This window comes from Petaurus breviceps, unplaced genomic scaffold (genome assembly GCF_028583685.1).
Source record: "Petaurus breviceps papuanus isolate PSGF00001 unplaced genomic scaffold, PetGlider_PUasm1.0 118, whole genome shotgun sequence".
Classification (NCBI taxonomy): Eukaryota; Metazoa; Chordata; class Mammalia; order Diprotodontia; family Petauridae; genus Petaurus; species Petaurus breviceps.
In genome coordinates, this window is record NW_027185616.1 from 18,755,629 (window position 1) to 18,775,050 (window position 19,422).

General features: G+C 40.9%; 1 protein-coding gene across 2 annotated transcripts in view; it reads right to left on the bottom strand.

Moving 5' to 3' along the window:
• The window catches only part of KANK1 (KN motif and ankyrin repeat domains 1), a 266,017-nt gene that overhangs the window by 3,588 nt on the left and 243,007 nt on the right, over positions 1 to 19,422 (bottom strand). Inside the window, exons 5-11 of one of the 2 annotated variants that reach the window (XM_069086838.1) lie at positions 17,440 to 17,652; positions 16,088 to 16,193; positions 14,531 to 14,758; positions 12,655 to 12,742; positions 9,103 to 9,322; positions 4,012 to 4,154; positions 3,291 to 3,491 (exon numbers count right to left, since the gene is read on the bottom strand). In XM_069086838.1, coding sequence (XP_068942939.1) covers positions 3,291 to 3,491; positions 4,012 to 4,154; positions 9,103 to 9,322; positions 12,655 to 12,742; positions 14,531 to 14,758; positions 16,088 to 16,193; positions 17,440 to 17,652 — 1,199 coding nt within the window. The remainder of the gene's footprint in view (positions 1 to 3,290; positions 3,492 to 4,011; positions 4,155 to 9,102; positions 9,323 to 12,654; positions 12,743 to 14,530; positions 14,759 to 16,087; positions 16,194 to 17,439; positions 17,653 to 19,422) is intronic. The other variant, XM_069086846.1, reaches the window with a different exon arrangement.

Sequence of the window (19,422 nt, forward strand, 5' to 3'; positions counted from 1 at the left end):
TTTTTTTTTTTTGCTTTTTTTTGGAGGGGGGAGGGGAGGGCAATTGGTGTTAAGTGACTCGCCCAAGGTCACACAGCTAGGGTCAAGTGTCTGAGGCCGGTTTTGAACTCAGGTCCTCCTGACTCCAGGGCCAGCGCTCGATTCACTTTGCCACCTAGCTGTCCTAGTTTCTACCATTTTCAATCCATCTTTCACAAAGCTACCGAAATGATCTCACTCATGGAAGAGTGTGGACAGGTCATCTGCCTCCTCTGAAACCACCAGGAAAAAATGCAAATTCTTTCGCCTGGCATTTAAGGCCTTCTGGCCCCAAGTCCTCTGGTAGTCTTATTTCATGCTGCTCTTTCATTTTTAACTCACTTTCCCTCTCACTAACATCCAACCTTCTATCACATTTATCTGCTTAAATCTCACATCATCACTGCTCAAATTAAAAGGACTCCAGAGCATGGACAATTATTGACTCTCCTCTCTCCCTCCTGTTGACAAGCCCTGTCCATTCTATCCCCACCACAGATTTCATGTCTGTTCTCTCTTATCTATTCTCACAGCTCCCACTCCACTACAGGTCCTCATTACCATCCACCTGGACCACTGAAATCATTTCCTATTTGGTCTTCCTGCCTCTGTTCTCTCTGTCCTCCAATCCATTCTCGAACTCTGCTGCCTGACTAATCCTCATTATTCATAGACCTGGTTATGCTGTCCCTCTTTTCAAAACCTTTGAGCCTTTTCATTTTTGTATCCCTACTGTAATGCCTCGCACATGGCAGGTTCTTTACAAATGTCTGCTTGAATGAAATATTTGATTAGCGGTGCCCATAGCCAATTGTTTGGCTGCTGCTCTCTGACCCTCTAGCTCTGATTCACGGCCCTCATCCTGACTCCCCCACCCTTTTCCTTTTGACAGATGAGGATGTAGAAGCAGTTAATTAAAGAGAGGCAACTCGATCTGAAGACTTCCTGGACAGTCAGTATGGCTCTATTAACCGTTTAACAATGTTGGCACAAGCTGCCCTTCCCTGATACTAGCCAGAGGAAAAAAAAATAACAACAACCTACATCTCCTGCCTTGAGGAAAAGTAGAGGGGAGAATGTTAGCTCCTCTGGGGCAGAAGTAAAAGAATCTGCTGGAGCTACGGTCTACAGAGGCAGCAGAAATGCCACAGTGCCTTACTTTTCAAGTCCATAAAACCCTCCACTGACTTCCTTATCTAGCTGACTTGGACCCTACTGAGTGGTTTGAAGTTTGAGACAAAGGAAGACATTTTCTTCCACCTTTTCAATGTTCTCTACTGAAAGAAAGCTGTGGTCAAAAGCCACGCTCCCCACAGATAAGCCTTTCAGAATCAGAGACACAAGGACCAGTGCCTGCCACCCAGTGCCTTTCTCAGTGGACACCACCCCCATACACACAGCACACCCACACACACAGTGCTAATTTCCTTGCTGATCTTCACCCTTGCCCTAGACTGAGATTTCAGAATTGTTTACTTTTCTTTCCCAGGGGCAGGAGGGCAGGACATCCACAAAAATAAATGTAGTACCAACTGAAATAGGGTAAGAGGTGGGCAGAACACCAGCTTGAGAATCTGGATAACCTGGGTTCCGATCCTTTCTCTGACACAGACTGGCTTTGTGATCATGGCAATGTATTTAACCTCAAACCAAAACCAAAACTAACAAATAAAAAACAACCCAAGAAAAATAAAGTTAAAAAAAAAAGCATGCTTCAATCTGCATTCAGACTCCACCAGTTCTTTCTCTGGAGATAAACAGCATTTTTCAACAGAAGTCCATAGCAATTGTTTTGGATCTTTCTATTGCTGAGAACAGTTAAGCTGCAAAGTTCCTTGTTAGGAGTCCCTTCTAAAACTAATGATATGTCCAACCCCCCAAAAGCAAAAAACTGTGCAAAGTGCATGGGTGTATGAAAACACATGTGATCAAATATGCAAGTCTGTGACTCTTCTCTGTCCCGAACTGCCCACATATGATCAGCTGACAGGTCCTGTCCATTCTGCCCCTCCACTATGCCTTTATTATCTGTTCTTTCCCATCTTCATCTGCTCCCACTTTAGTGCAGGGCTCAGTACTGCCAACCTGTACTACTGAAATAACCTCCTAACTGGTCTCCCTGCCTCCATTCTCTCTGCCCTCCAGTCCACTGTCACACTGTTGTCTTCATTATTCATAGACCCAGTCATGCTGGTCCCTCTGCTCAAAACCTCTCAATGGCACCCTCACTGCATGAGTGAAATCCAAACTCCACGCCTGGTCTAGAAGACTGGCCCACAGTATGGCACCACCCTAGCTTTCCAGCCATATCTCACACTCTTTCCCCCTTTAATATATGCTACGTATTCACCAAATGGGACGTTCTGTCCCAGATTTCCTGACTCTGGGCCCTCAAATCTGATGCCCAGATGATTCTCTTTCCTCTGCCCTAATATCTGCTAAATGAAACCTATCAAGTTTTCTAATCCTAACTCAGAAGGCATCTCCTCCATGAAGATTCCTAGATCTCTCCCTAAGTATACTTGGAACACACACTGTCTTTTGTTTTCACTTATTGTAATGTGTTATGCATTCTAGTTGTTTATGTAATAACAATAATACCTAGAATTTAATTTAGCTTTAAAGTTTGCAAAGTGCTTTATAAATCTAATTTAATCCCATTATTATCCTGGTTTTACAGATGGGGAAACTGAGGAAAAGAAGGTTAAGTGACTCGCCCAGTATCACATGGCTAGCAAGTGTCTGAGGCTGGGTTTGAACTCTGGTCTCCCTGACTCCCCAGTGCTCTACTGACTATAACATCCAGCTGTAGGTACTGTATGCCCCTGCAAGATAAGATCAATGAGGACTGGGACTGTGTCAGTTTTCTCTTATCTCACACATGGTCCAGCATTTGGCTTAATAAGTAATTGCTGACATTCCAAAAAAGAAAACTCACTATACTTTGTCCTCTTGTCCTAACCCAGCTCTATATAAAGCACAGGAACAAAAATTTAGAGCTGGAGGGGACTCTCCAAATCCAACTTGTCTAACACCCTCCTTCTATAGATGGGGCTCAAAACTTTCAGTGACTTGCCCAAGATCACACGGGTAGTAGGTAGCAAAGGTGGGATTTGAACACAAGACCTCTGACTCCAAATCAATTACTCTTCAGACTAATAACATGTAGGTTCCCATAAACATCATCAGTATCCTGTTTCTGTGCCTCTCCATTTCTTTCCCCCTTTCCTAACTAAGAAGGCCCAATTCTTAAGGTCTTTGTTTCAGCTTACATTGTCCTCCAAGGTGCCATTGCACCCAGGCTGTGCCAGCAGAAGCTTGACTATCTCCACGTGGCCATGCTCACTGGCACACATCAAGGCAGTTGAGCCCTCGTCATCCTGGATGTTGACATCTGCTCCACAGGCCAGCAGACCCTTTACCATGTCAATTCTTCCATGACTGACTGCAAGCATTAGGGCCGTCTGCCCAGCCTTCAGGAAAAAGCACACACACACACACCCCACAAGAGAAAGTTAGAAATTGCCACAGAGGTCAAGTTGGAGAGAGCTGAAGGGGCTGAGTCGGTATTAGACCAGAAGCAGGGACAGGATCCAAGTGATCAAAAAATGAAGGGGGAAGAATACTGAAAAGGGGGCAATATAGATTTCCTGGGAGATGACCATCAAATAAAGTACATCTAATGCAATATATACATATTTCTATATATATAGAGAGAAGTGTATGTGTGTGTGTGTGTGTGTGTGAGGATTCAAGGGAAAGGAGACAGAAGATACACAAAGATTCCAATTTAACATTTCAGTGAACTTGTCTCTGGCTGACTGGTGATTGGGTATTCATAGGCAGTCCTGAGTGCAGCAGTGACCAGCCAGGGACTGATTTCACTAAATGGGTCTATGTGCCTGCCATTCCAAGATACTAAAAAGAACTCTTCCCCAGTCTTCCCGCTTCCTAGAATGGACCCACCGCATATGACAAAGCAGCAGAACTGACCTGGCTAGCTTTGGCATTCACGTCTCCACAGCCAAAAAGTTCTTCCACGACCCTCATATCTTTCTCAGCTTCCACAGCAGCCAGTGCCGCAAGCATGATGGGAGTATAGCCAGCTTTGTTCTGATGGTCTACATTACACACATCTGCAAGGGAGAAGAAGAATCCCTTTGGAATGCAGCCCCCACACACTGAAACCTCTGCAGGCAGAAATGTAGCAGGCACTCAGAGAAGATGAGTGATTCACAAGGAAAGTTGAGGAAACGAGATGTTCTTAAGCAAAATGTCCCCTTTCCCCCAAAACAGACTGTCCTACACAGAAATTCTGTGACGTTTGGATTTAGTCAAAGGGTTTTACTTGAAGACCTAGAGGGCTACATGTGGCCTTGAGGCCGAAGGTTCCCCACCCCTGGTATAAAGGGAAGAGAAAGCACATCACCACTTATTTGCAATTGGTGGTTGAGGATAAGGAGATGCAGAAATCCCCCAACCATCACAGCTTAGGGTGGTGGAAGAATACTTCGGTTAGGTTTATATTTGTTGCCATCTCTAATACACACACACACATACATGTATATATATATATATATATGTGTGTGTGTGTGTGTGCATCTATATTTATTCCAAGTTAAAATTTCCCCCCTTTTCCACTGTTCTTTTCTTTGCTCTGATCTTAAAGTGGCCTGTTTCCACTGGCTGTCTTCCTCTATTCCTTGATCCCTTCCTCCCCATTTGTCACCCCTTTCCTTTGGGATTTTGCTGATTGTTAGTTCCTTTTTCTCTCCTACTTTTATGTGGTTATAATAATGATGATAGCCAATATTTTTACAGCACAGACTATGTGCCAGGCACTGTGCTAAAAGTACTTTACAATTATTATCTCCTTTTTGCAAATGAGGAAACTGAGGCAAAGAGACTCCAGGTAACCAGCATTATCTATTGTACCACCTATTCTCCCCTGCCCCCTCTCCACCACCACTTTTTTTCCTCTCAGTCAAGCAGATTTTTTTTTTAGATTTTTGTCCATTTAAAAAATTATCCATACTCTCTGTTCAATATCCATTCTCTAATTCATGACTCCTGTAATTATCTGATTTCTCTCTTTTTCTATATTCCTCATATAGGCTCTCCCCTCTAGGTGGTTTCTGTCATTCTCTTCTAGAGCTTGCCCCGAGACCTCTTTAGGTAATGATAGTCCTGGAGGGAAAAAATAAAGGTGGTGATGTGTTTTATATGTGTGTGTGTATTCATATACATATAAAAAATAAAGATCCAGATGCTACAGCAACATCTTAAGATCATGGGGTAAGACCTAGAAAGAACTTGCAAGTTGGTCTCTTCAGCTGGACTCAGTTTGAGTCCAACCCCTTCGTTTTATAGATCAGGAAACTGAGGCACAATTAAAATGAAGGGATTTTCTCAGGGTCATGGAGCTAGTAAACATCTAAGGTGAGATGAAATAAACTGTGCAAGTCTGTGAGAACCACCAAAAAAAAACCCAGCTTGTGTGGACACTGGATGTTCCTTGTGGCTACTTGCTGTTGCCACAAAGTATTTTAGAACTCTCAAGGTGCTATTTTTGACGTCTTTGGCTCTTCAGAAGTCTTATTCCAACTAAATGATGTCGAGCCCCAGGCCTGTTTGGTCTGAGAATGGATATATTAAGTCCTCTAAGAAAGTGCCAAGAACTAATAGAGTCATTCTTTCTGTACACACCTAATAAAGCCAGACAATTTTCTATTCCTATAATTCTTAAGAAGTCTACTGGGGCTTACTAATTTACCATCCAGTAAGTTTTAAATGTGTCCAGAACATGCTAATTAAAGGAAAGGAATAGGAAGGGCAGGAAAGGGGCCTTATGAGCCATCTGTGTAAGACCAGATGTTTAAGCTAAGATGTTAAAGATGAGAAACTACATCAGTTCAATAGCCTGCTACATTCCAGGGATACTGTGTTCTTTGCAAACACGGAACATGTATAAAGATACACCGAGGTGAAATGGAGGGCTGGGTTTCCACTTGGGGTCCCTTCGATATTTCTATTTAGTACTAGGTTTCTCTCAGATGCTGTTCTCTCTCTCTGTATGTGTATATATAGGTGTATATGTGTTTATACATATATACATGTATGTACACACATACTGTTTACTGCTCCAAAGCTAGCTACAGGAAGTTTTTTTTTTTTTTTGTCTAATCTGAAAGACTTTATTTCCAGCAATGGCATTATCTACTTTCCATAACCTATTTAATATTCTCCAATTAATGTTGTGGGTTTTTTGCAAATCTATTTTCAACTACCTTCTGACAGTTTCACTTCTTTCCTTTCAAGAATTCCTTTTCTGGCATTATCAAGGCGTAGAAAGGAAAGGTCTCAAGATTCTTTTAAAATCAAAGTAATTGGGGCGGCCAGGTAGCACAGTGAGTAAGAGCACTGACTCCAGTGTTGAGAAGACCTGGATCAGGTCTGGGCTCAGATACTCAGCACCACACTGTAATGGGAATGCAAATTTGGAAGATCTTCCCTGCCCCTAGGCTAAAGTGCACCTGGAGCCTGGGGTGGGAGGCTTGTTTTTCAGTAGATACTTTTTGATTGGCCAGTGAGTCAATAAGGTTGTTACATTCTCTGAGCCAGGAGAAGGTTATATAAGCCCTGATGTGTAGCTTTGTTTTGGGGGCTCACTTTGAGAAGTGTTCTGTGATTTGATCTGTATTCTGGGAAGCCGTTGTTCAGAGCCCCCCGGCTTTGAGAAAACCCAGATGTTGAAACCCAGACATTGACTGGGTATGGATGTAATTATTGGACAGTTTGAAATCTGTCTACTAGATCTGTTTCTGTCTTGATAATTCTGCCTGTATACTCTGAAGTTCGGGGTGCTGACCTTTTTCCCCTGAACGAGGTAAACGATATATGTCTGACTGATTAAAGTAAGCTTGTTAACCCATTTTGAGTTGCTTTCCTTTATCAAAGCAGATCCAAGAACCTGTGTGAGCAGCCACCCTAGGGACTCCAGGGTGCTTGCTGCTACACACATCCAGAAATAACTTGCCATGTAACCTTGAGCAAGTTACTTAACCCCGATTGCTTAAAAAAAAAAATTAAAAAAGAAAAAAACAAGAAAAAAATCAAAGTAATTAATTATCACCTAGGTTACCAGGCATGTTGTACTTCATACTTGCAGAGAACTAAAATGACATCACTATGTTGGGGTAAGGGACAACGTGTGCAACTGTGGCTGACTGGCCAAGCGCAGAGGGCTCTAGTCCATCTGAACGTTTGGGATGGAGGTCACCATGCAAGACATGAGCTAGACGCCAAGCAAGCTTAGATGGAAGAAGGGCAGCTCTGCCAAGCTTGCCCCCTTTTTGTGTAGCTAAGAAGTGATCAGTGTACCATCCTTTCCATGAACTGGCAGCAAATGGTAAGAAGTTGAGGAGGGAGGTGGAAAATAGTAAAGGGAAAAACCTGGATCATTTTCCACTTTCTCAAGTTGGATCTTCCTCTTTGGGCTTCATTATTTGTTTCCAGGTTTTCTTGGCTTCAAAGCCAGATGTTTGTCTAGTATGCCATTCTGCCTCTCTCAAAACCAAATGATTTTGGGGAAAAAAATACACACACCCATATGTATGCATGCAGATACATATATTTTTTATTACACACATATGTACTGCTATTCTCTTTCTTCATCAAGACAGTTCACTCACCAAAAAACAAAACAAAAAAACAACAGTTCATCGAGATGGTTCAGTGATCAAGGAACAATTCAGTCCACATACCAATCCATGGTTGGTTTTCTAGAACTGACACAATTTTAACTGCAGCTCTGATAAAAGTATATTGACCTTAAACCCCTGCCACTGTAATAGGGGATGTGTTGGCATGGTAAGATGCAAAGAGCTGAATCTGCATAGTCAGAAAATTTCAGTGAAAATCTTGATTTTCTCTTTACTAGTACTATGAACCCAGAAACATCATTTTGTCTTCCTCGTGTATAAAATTAGGAGACTGGACTAGATGACTCGAAAGTCCTTTCCAGCTAAATATCTATGGTCTAATGGTTCTTTCTTTTTTGGAGGGGGAAAGGCAAGGCAATCGGGGTTGTTAAGTGACTTGCCCAAGGTCACCCAGCTAATTAAATGTCAAATGTCTGAGGCCGGATTTGAACTCAGGTCCTCCTGACCTCAGGGATGGTGCTCTATTCACTGAACCACCTAGCTGCCCCCATGGTTCTTTATTTTCCAGTAGTTAGGTCTACACATGCATGGTCTCTTGCTGAATTTCCCTTTTTATGATAAATGTTCTACCTTTGCAAGATAGCTGGCTAGAATGATACAGTACAGCCATGGCCTACTGTAACCTGGAATCAAATCCACCACATGTGCTCCTTTAGCACAGAATTCCAGTCAACTGAGTTAGGGATAGATGGGCAAAACAAAGCCACAAAAGCAGCCACAATAGCTTAAACGGTTCACCTGAGAGTAAGAAAACTGTATTATCATCATTATTATATTATCATAACATACAAAATTGTTATTACAATATTCCATTATCATCACAAGATATTGATCATTAAATAAAACTGCCTCTTCTTTTGCTACTTCACAAGTAAGATGATCTTCAAAACCTTATTTCCAGGCAGACAAGACATACTCTTTTATCTAGTATTACTTGGATATTAAGCTTCATAGGTTTGTTCCAGAACTAAGTAAACATATGCTATATTTTGTAAAGACGGAAGGGGAAAAAAGTTATTTAGTTCTGATGCAAATGAACCAGGGTAATAATAACCTACGTATGATCTGAGTTCAAATCCAGCCTCAAGACATTTACTAGCTGTGCGATCCTTGGCAAGTCATTTAACCTCTGTTTCCTCATATATAAAATGGAGAAAATAAAGCGCAGCACCCCTGTGAGATGGGTAGCACAAAAATTAATCTCTCCATTTCACAGACGTTAAAACTGCATCTTGGAGAGGATGACGAGTAAAGAACTGGGATTTTCCCCCAGGGTCTAGCTCTCTCTCTCCTCCTCCCACAGGTTCTCTGAGGAATGTCCAAACGCTTTCATTTGGGGGGATGAGCAGGGCAGCCAACATACCGGCATCCAAAAGCAACTTCACGATCTCGAAGTTGGAGTGGGAGACACTGTAGTGAAGGGCTGTGTTTCCATTCCCATCTGCCATGTTGATGATGTGCTGTGAGACCTCAGGGGAGACCTCCTCAAAAGCAGCGATGTAGTCTGCAACCATAGCAGGGACAGCTGCCTTCTGACTCGATACCCGGAACCACTCATGCTGGATGGTGTTGAGGCAGAATCTCTGCCAAAAAAACAAAAGCAGTGCCATCATTCCCCCACTTCTTTTTATAGATTTTCTAAGTCCCAAGCTAACAGTCCAGGCAACCAGGCCTTTTTTAGTCAAGTGTGGGCAAGAATCTGGTTTCAGAAACAACTAATCCAAAACAGGAGTTTCTACCTCTTTTCCAAGTCAATGTTAACAAACAAAATCACATGTGGTTGTGCCGTCATAGTCACTAAGCAATTGAGATGTTTTATTTAACCTGGTTTTTAACTGTAAGGCACTAGAGAAAGGTGAGTTGCTGATAGGGGCCCCAAATCAAAGAAGACCCTTCCCTTGACTCCTTTTTTTTTTTTTTTTTTGGAGAGGGGAAGGCAGGGCAGTTGGGGTTAAGTGACTTGCCCAAGGTCACATGGCTAGTAAATGTTAAGTGTCTGAGGCCAAATTTGACCTCAGGTCTTCCTGACTCCAGGGCTGGTGATCTATTCACTGCGTCTCCTAGCCGCATGGGGGGTACTATGGTTTTGGAGTAATGCATAAAACATTGGACTTTTTCAATATGTTGATTATTTTTGCTGAATTTTTTTCCTTTCATTTTTTCTTCTTTATTATAAGGGATTGCTTACTAGTACAGAGAGAATGGAAAGGATAAATGGTTAAATAGAGGAGATATAAAAAGAGATCAACTAAAATAATTTTTAAAATAATGTGTACATTTTAAGCCCTTTTACATACTTTACAAATGACTCCCCTAAAATCATCAATAGAATCTCTAATGTCCCCTGCTGTACTTGGCGATACTGCCTCCTGCTGACCAGCCACACCCTGAGTCACAACACTGGACAATATTAAAAATCACAGCAACAGTATAAAACTTTTATATGATGCTTTATAGTTAAAAATCTTGTTAAATGCAGTATCTCAGGAGCAGGTAGGCAGCACAGTGTCCCTGGAGTCAGAAGGACCTGAGTTCAAATCTGACCTCAGGCACTTTACACACACACACACACTAGCTGTGTGACCTCGGGCAAGTCATTTAACCTCAACTGCCCTACCTTCTCCCCTCCAAGAAAAGCAAAAAGAAAAAAAGCAGTATCTCATTTGATTCTTGTAACTACCTTGCTAAAATTGTAATATTAAGTATTTTTATGCCCATTTTAGAGATTTAGGTAACTTACTTTTGAGGAAGAGCAAGTAGGTGGTGTAGGGGATGGAGTGCTGGGCTTGGAATCAGGAAGACTCATCTTCCTGAGTTCAAATCCAGTCTCAGACACTTACTATCTGTGTGACCCTGGGCAAGTCACTTAACCCTGTTTGCCTCAGTTTCCTCATCTATAAAATGAGCTGGGGAAGGAAATGGCAAACGATTCCAATATCTCTGCCAAGAAAACCCCAAATAGGGTCACAGAGAGTCAGACATGACTGAACAAGAAGAAGAAGTTTGAGTAAGTGAAGGTCAGAGTTAGTAAGAGCTGGGGTATGAACACAAGCCCGAGGCTCTTTAAATTGTTTTCCCTCAAATGTGAAGTGGTAGCGACTATCAGCTATAGTCATGTGTTAAGTGGTTTGCTGAACAGTGTGAAAAGTGCAATTTGTTGAGTGGGTTTGTTTGAATGCTGGTTGGGTTCTGTCAAAACAAAATCTCCCTCCCAACCCTCACAAATTAAAAACAAAACAAAACAAAACTGTCTTCTTTCCCATTTCTACCAATGTAAACACCAAATTGCTTGCATAGAAATTCATTTAACAACTAACAACTGAGACCCCATCATGTATGAGCTAGGGGGCTTTAGATCACTAGGCCTGTAGTCAAATCTAGCCCCAAATACTTTCTAGTTGAATGACCCTGGGCAAGTCACTTAATGGCTGTTTGCCTCAGTTTCCCCATTTGTAAAATGAGGACGATACAAGCACTTCCCTCCCAAGGTCGTGGTGAGGATCAGATGAGTATTTGTGTGTCTGTAAAGGGCTTATTAGCCTGTCACTTAGCAGGCCCTTAAAAAGCGTCCTTTTCATTGTTCTGCCAACACAGCCACGGTGTTTTCCTTAGATCTCTGGAATTTCCTGGGAATGCTTCGTTTAAAATTTTCGTCTCATTGTTACTCTCCTCTGCCCCACTCCAATGATGTTACTAATTGGTTTGGGTGGGTTTACGTAATTACATCAAATATGTGAAATGATCACAGGATATCTTTGAAAAAAAATATACTTTACTAGTCACAGAAACAGAGAGGCTCTATATTCTGAGTCAAGTAAGCCTAAAACGGGGCCAGGCAACCTGGGTTCTAATCTCAGCTCTGTTATTAAATGGCCAGCCCTGGGTAAGCCACAACTTATCTAGATTTCAGTTTCCTAACCTGTAAAATGACAGGGCTGGTCTAGGGTGTTCCCAAAATGGACCTGCATAGGATATATGATAGCATAGCTTTTTTTTTTTAATTTCAGAGTTTATTTGCAAGGATATAAATGGTCCTATTTGTATGGACCAGTCCATAAATCGCTTCTAACTTTTTCTGCTGTTGGGAGTTTAAAAATCAATCTTTTCATGGAATGGCTAGCTCACAATTTCTTCTTTACTCAGTTGTTATGCAACTATACCAGTCACTGCAAAAAAAAAAAAAAAACCCAACCCAAATGCACATGATTGTCAAGCTGAGATTTCTGAATGCCCCTGAGCTCTGGGCTGCCAGAGAAGGGAAGAGTCACAGTTTCAGCTGAGTCAGAAACCCAAGGAGCTGGTTTGTCAGATTTAGCCAGTGCAGCAGAACCTGAAAGCAACCTTTCCTAGAATGTTCATAACTAGCAACGCAACCTTAATCTGCTTGTTTTTGTTTTTTTCAGAACCTCCTCGAAACGTGAGAAGGCCACCACGGTCGTTCTTAGGGTTAAGAATAGTTGCAGTATGCATTCCACATCAGAAGATAATATGTAGTTTTGTAATAAAAAGGAATGCTGCCCAGAGAGACAACAAGCTTTCAAAAAACAGAAATGTGCCTCAAATCCTGGTGTGCTGATTCCTAGACCATGATGATCCTGAAAACAGAATGGGAAAAGGCGGATGCAAAAAGCCTGAACCTCATTCACATGTCCATTTCTGAGTACATGCCTCAAAGATGAAGACACACTCCCCAGAAAAGGACAGGGTGCGTAAGAATCTCCAGAGACAGGATGGCAGTAAATGGTCGCTGAGCTGGTGGCACTGAGAAGAGGCCATCTGACTCCTTCAAGGGAGGAGAAGGCTGCAACGGAAAACGGTTCTAGAGGCAGAGTTTGGCTAGTGAGTGAGTCAGGGTTCACATTAACACCAACTTTACAGAGACCAGTAATGGGGACTCCATGTCAGTCTGGCTTACCATATCTTTGCTGGTCAGGGCTTTAGGATCATTGATGTTATTTTTCAGCAGAATACACGCAGATAACATCTTTTCATTCAATTCGTACCTAAGTTTAAAAGAATAAAAGTCAATTGATTTGGATTTATAAAGAATAATTCTTAAGACAAATTTTTTCATCCTTTAAAATACAAGAGGCCAAATGGTCAAGCTGAGGCCTCAGGTATAATACTAGTCCCTGAGGATCAAAGAAAAAGGGCTGGCTGGTACTTGAAAGCCTGTACTTGGATTTTACATTCACCTCCAGCTTCTAGTCTTTGCTGGACATTTAGTTCTTATAGTGAAAATGGCCTTTGCTTTTATAGTGGTTCTGGATACAAATATCAAAACAGAGTATTAGGTTTGGTTTTTTTTTTTTTTTGAGTTTTGGAGGGGGAAGGTAGGACAATTGGGTTTAAGTGACTTGCCCAAGGTCACACAGCTAGTTTTGTGTTAAGTGTCTGAGGCCGCATTTGAACTCAGGTCCTCCTGACTTCACTGTGCCACCTAGCTGCCCACAGAGTATTAGTTTCAAAAATGATTATTTACTTCCATATAAAACAGTATTTATACATACAAATAAAAATTATTTATATGTATAAATAAAACAATTATAAATAATAAAAGTAAATAATTTCTATTTATTATTCTTATTAATACACAAGAATTATTATATACATTTATATATTTTTTATTTATACACTAGGATACATCATACAATGGGAGCACATTTATTGATCAAAAAATTAAGTATTTGTTTTGGTTGCTGGAAAAAAAAAGTGCTTCTTTCAAAGAGGTAAAAACTTGAAAGTCCCAACAAAAATCTGAGTTACTCGAATACACCTGCAGATAAATGTAGACCCAAAAACACCTTTTACTAATGCAGCTGAACTTTTATTTGACAAATAAAAATGAATGGATCTCGGAGGGGCTGTTTGTACTTATCTTAATGAAGTATCAGTGTATTATTTGTCTAGTCCCTTCAATCCTTTTTTTTTTTTTAAAGCAATTGGGGTTAAGTAACTTGCTCAAGGTTACACGGCCAGTTATTTCTGGGTGTGGTGCTGAGTATCTGAGCCCGGATTTGATCCCCAGGTCATCCTGACACTGGAGCTGGTGCTCTTACTCGCTGTGCTACCTGGCCACCCCCTTCAATCCTTTTTCAAAAGAGTCTATTCCATATTTGTTGGTGAACATTAAGAGCTCCTGCACTCTCAGCTAACTCTATTTCAGAACATCAGAGTTTTATTTGGGATTTTAATTTCAGTTAGTTATTGGTGATATTCCCAAGTCTATTCCTAGTGGTATTCTCCAATGGTCAACTCACAACAAAATATTGAAAGCTGCCTGACACGGTTCATCTTCATAATTTCCACTTTCGGTTGAAAACTAACAAAAATTCCTACCCAACAACCAACAAATCTGTAATAATAGCTTACTGATACCTGCAAGGAAATAAATGGCTAGAGATAAAGCTTTAAAAAAAATCATTAAAAACTGTTTTTTGTCTTAGAAGTAAAATGGATACACAAACAATAAAAAGCTTTACAGGAACATGTGAGGGTTGTTGTCTCTCAGGTTTAAAATGTGGTCCAGAAAACTGAAGAACAAAGATTTCATAAGTCTCTATGGTGATCAGAAGCCAAATAATCCTCACCATCATAAGAAAAGTGGTCATGCTCCCCAGCTTGCCTGTTAATAGAATGACTAGAAATGTGAACATCGGTCTGTCGGTTAGTTTTCTTTTCTAAGGAGCTCTGGACAAGATTGTTCTAGTTAAGACAACTCTATTGCACCCGAAGTAAACATTACACATGTTATGATAGGGGAAGGGGGAGGGAAGAGGAATGTACCACACCTCTCTCTGATTTCCACCATCTCTGGTTTGCTTTCTGGAACCTTTATTTCATTTTCCTCCACATCGACGGACCTGAAACTTTCAACATTAACTGCATGGTGCCCTTCCGCCATTCCCTGAGTGTCCTCCACCTCCTCCTCCTCCTCTTCAAGGACATCACATTCATCATCTGACTCGGAAGAAGAGCTTTCATCTGAGCTGGAATCATCGCTTGAGGTTGTTTCATACCTAGGTGGCAATTGGGATTTCAGGAGATGCACATGTATGTCCAGACAGACCCAGTGATATGGCTTAGAAATATCTAGTAGGGTATATGGCATGAGGGTTAGTGGAAGGAATACTGGTTTAGGGTCAGAAGACCAACGTTTTAGTCCTGTGTACCACGGAGCAAGATACTTAATTTTTCTGGTCTCAGTTTCTTCCTCTGTAAAATGAGGGGACTGGACAAGACACTCAAAGACCCTTTTCAGCACTACAGTTTTATGTAGGGGAGCTCTTGAAATAATATCAATAATTTAGGACTCTAAACTTTTTATACCCTAAGTTAAAAAGACTGACCTCTTTCAAAAGTCATTTAAAATCCTGTGGCTTTATGAGTTGAGGATACTGAAAGAATTCTGAAAAGAATAAAATGTCCTGGGCAAGCAATGGATATGATGCATAGTTAAAAAAAAAATTCCATCACATCTACTGCAAAGTAAGAAAACACACTTATAAACCTAATTCAAAAGCCAACCAGGTCTGAAGTTGCCCAGTTCTTAATTTTATTTCTCATTCCTTTCATTCTTTCCTCTTTTTTTGGATAAGATAGAACAGAATGGATCAAAACACAGATGTTAACTTTACGTGCCTCAATGCTTATTCTGAATTGGGTTTTTCTTGCAAGTATCTATTAAGAATTTTTATGCACGTAATTTCAAAAAGCTATTTGGGTCTCTCGCACTGGTTAATTGTCTTGGGCCATCTGTAGGAAAAGTGGCCAGGCTATGATGTAGGTCTTTTGGAATAACAGAAAAACAAAACCAATGAAAACTGAATACAGCACACTCTGCTTGGTGATACCATAATCAGAAGGTCCCTGATGTGGCCTCTCATTAGATCAAAATGTCTAAGGTCTGTATCAAGGATGGAAAGGTAAGTTTTAAAGCACAGGGACAATTCTATTATTGTCCTTTGTTTTATTTTTCTGTTAATGTTTTGAATTCTGACAAGAAGTTAAGTGTGAACTCTTTAAGGACTAGCCAGGAATCTGCTGGGGGTAATATTTCAGAAAGGGTTATTTTTGTTAACAATCAATCGGAAGTAAAGATGAAATTTGTTCGTTTTCATCAGATAATCCTTAAATAAAAGACAAGAATTATCAAGAAGAGAAGAGAAGAGAATCTCCAAATACAACTTAGAAGATAAGAGAAAAGAATCTCCAAATACGACGTTTTGGGTATTGTTAAATCCAATTATAGGCTAGAGTAGCAGCAGCCTTGAGGGTGATTTGGTACAGGAAAGAAGGAAGGGAGGCAGGCCATCACAAAGAGAAACAGCATCACTCTTTTGCCTTACCCTCCATTGATGCCAACAAACTGGAGATTCTTTTTTGTGTTATTGGCCTCTTTTTTCCCATCTTTCTTCATAATAGACTTCAGAGTACTGTCATTATTGGCACATACTGTGAAAAAGAAAACAGTCAGGAACACATATCAATACCGACTAAAGGCTGATGTGCCTCAAAGGCAAAACCATCATATGTATTTGTTATATTTCTGCGTACAATGCCATATAATTTGGGGCAAGTATGCTTGAAAAAAATAAAATAAAGGCTGTTGGAAAACTGTGGATAAATTCTTTTAAAATTAAAAACACTTGTGAATGAGAAGAGCGGAGTGAGATGAGGCCATGCCTTTCTCGTGTGTGACTCTGTCTTGTCTGAGTGGATTGATTTGTTACGAGAGTGGGATTCTACTTGGGGAGAGGAGAGATCAGTGGGTAGTAATACTGGTGTGCCCCCCCAAAAAAAGGGGGAAAAAAGAAAGCATCAGAACAACTTTATAAAAACAAAAGCTATTAGCAGGAATGCCAGAAGAAAGGCAGTTTGATGGCTTTGTGTTACATTTAAGAAACGTGGAGGTTAACTGCCACTTCTATAGAGTTTAAGGCCACAGTGGACCTTGGGTCTTCCTGATGCCAAGCCCCAGGCTCCATCTAGCCAGTGCACCACCCGAGCACATTATTAGAACAAACTAAGAGAACGTACAGTTTCACATACAATCCACCTTTTCTGATGCTTGTACATTAAAATGTTCATGTTTATTAAGTTTATAATTTAAAAAAAGAAGGAAACTGAAGTAGAAAAATAGCTGCTGTCAAATCAAATTTCTTTTGCCTTTAAAGCAGCACTAAGAAAGTCATATGAAATTTTTTCTCTGATCCAAATCAATCCCGGAACCTGTGATTTCATTAATAAAGGAACTTCTAGGTATGGGAACTACCCTCACCGATGCTTGTCAGGATCTTCTCTGTAGTGTATGGTCTAGACCATGGACAAGTTATTTACTCAGATTCACAACTTGAAGCTAGGTTCAAGTTCCTAGCTTTGAGGTCAGCTCTCTATATACTAGGTCCATGCTGACTCTACATAAAGTAGGTGCTTAATAAATGTTTGTCCAATTACATTTAATTGGATGGCTAGAAATGTTTAACAAGGGGTTGTGGTGTTAAGAAATAGATCTAGGGGCGGCTAGGTGGCGCAATGAGTAAGAGCGCCGGCCCTGGAGTCAGGAGGACCCGAGTTCGGTTCCAGCCTCAGACACTTAACACAAAAAAACTAGCCGTGTAACCTTGGGCAAGTTACTTAACCCCAATTGCCCTCCAAAAAGAAAAAAAAAGAAATAGATCTAACAAGTATGTGGAATTACCATAGAAGCCAGCAGCAATCTGGTCATCTGTCAGGTTAACTGGAGATGTCGTGTCTTGGGAGAGGAATGACTCTTGGCCAGAGACAACTCCTACCATAGGAACCTTTGTCCCATTTGTGGTCCCAGCCTCTTGTTCATGTGTCGTGATTTCACCATTTGAAGTCACAAGTGATGACGTCACTCGACTGTTAGAAATACATTCCAAATTATGTCCTGGTAGAAAAGTGAATGAAGCAAAGAGAGAAGCATTTAGGACTGGAATAAACACTATATCTAAATGCAGACATTCTAAAAAACATAGTAGATTGAGTGTTGGGGCTAGAGTTAGGAAGACTCAACTTCCTTGAGTTTAAATCTAGCCTCAGATACTTAAGAGCTATGTGACCCTGGGCATGTCACTTAACCCTGTTTGCCTCAGTTTCCTCATCTGTAAAATGAGCTGGAGAAAGAAATGGCAAATCACTCTAGTATCTTTGCTAAGAAAACCCTAAATGGAGTCATGAAGAGTGAGACATAACTGCAAAAGGCTGAGCCACAACAATGAATCACTGAGTTTGGAGATTAAATGTTACAGCCAATAACTCCATGGCGAGGACAGGAAGGTTAGGGGGAAGAGGTGTCACCTCCACAGCCTGTAATGTAATGACAAATGTAAAAAAAAAAAAAAAGCTTTGATTTATTGCTTTATTCACTCTCCATTCTCAATCCCTATTCCCTCAACCCTAGTTCAGTGTCTCATTCAATTCAACCAATGTTTACTATTTCTACTTCTACAGCCCCTTCTTTGCACTCAGATAAGTCCCCAATCCTAGATCATCAGACCCTCATCGTTTCTTGCCAGGACTATTGCAAAAGGCCTCTGTCTGGTTTCTAAGCCTTTCCCCACTTCAATTCATTCTCTCCCAGCTGCCAAAGTGATTTTCCTAAAGAATGGGTCTGTCTGTGTTACCCCCAAACTCCCTAATACTTCCATAAAGTCCTCTGTCATTAAAGCTCTTCACAACCTGGCCCCTTCCTAACTTTCCTCACTCTCTGATCCAACCATATAGGTCTCCTTGCTGTTCCCTACACACAATCCTCCATCTTCTACTTGTACGTCTTTGTATTAGGCTCTCATCTCATCTCATGCCTGGAACGCTCTGTCCCTCATCTCCCACCTTCAGGAGGACGCTTGCTAGTCACCCAGATTTCTTTCCATCTACTTGTACATATAAACCATCACTTGTATATACCAAGTGATTTATGTGCTTTCTCTGTTAGAATGTGAGTCCCCTAAGGACTAGGATTGTCTTTCTTTGCGTCGCTAGTGCCCACCACCTGGTGATGGAGACTTAACTTCTTGTAGCCTGACTACGCACAGGCCACTGTGCTAAACCTTGGGAAATCTACCAAGGTAAGACATAATTTCTGTCTTCAAGAAGTTTACGGTTTTGTGCAGTTACAATGCAGGTGTATAGGAGAGGTATAAAAACACTGCTCTGTGAGGTACAAAGGGTTGGTCTCTCATTGCCCCTAACTTCCTCTGAAAAGACTCCAGCTCATCCTGTTGCCTTTATCTTTCCAGTCAGACTCATCCTACTAAGGCAATTAAAAACAAAACAAAAAAAAACTCGTGTCTCCTGCCTCTTCAAGAACCTATTAGTGGTTTTGAATTCCCAATTGGATTAATTTCTAATCCCTTTTTTTGATTAAAAAAAATTCAGTAAAACTTTATGAAAACATAGAGCATAGATGAACATGGCAGTTTTGTTTCTTCATGTTAAATTTAACATATGCTAATAGCTAGCATTTTATAAGAGCTAGAACTTATATGAGGTATTATTAGATGGCTCAACGGCTAGAGTGCTGGGCCTGGAGCAAGGAGTTAAAATTCAGTCTTAGATGTGTAACCCTGGCCAAGTCACTTAACCCTCTTTGCCTCAGTTTCCTCATCTGTAAAATGAAGCAGAAATGCAACCCCATACAGAAAACCCCAAAGCTGGA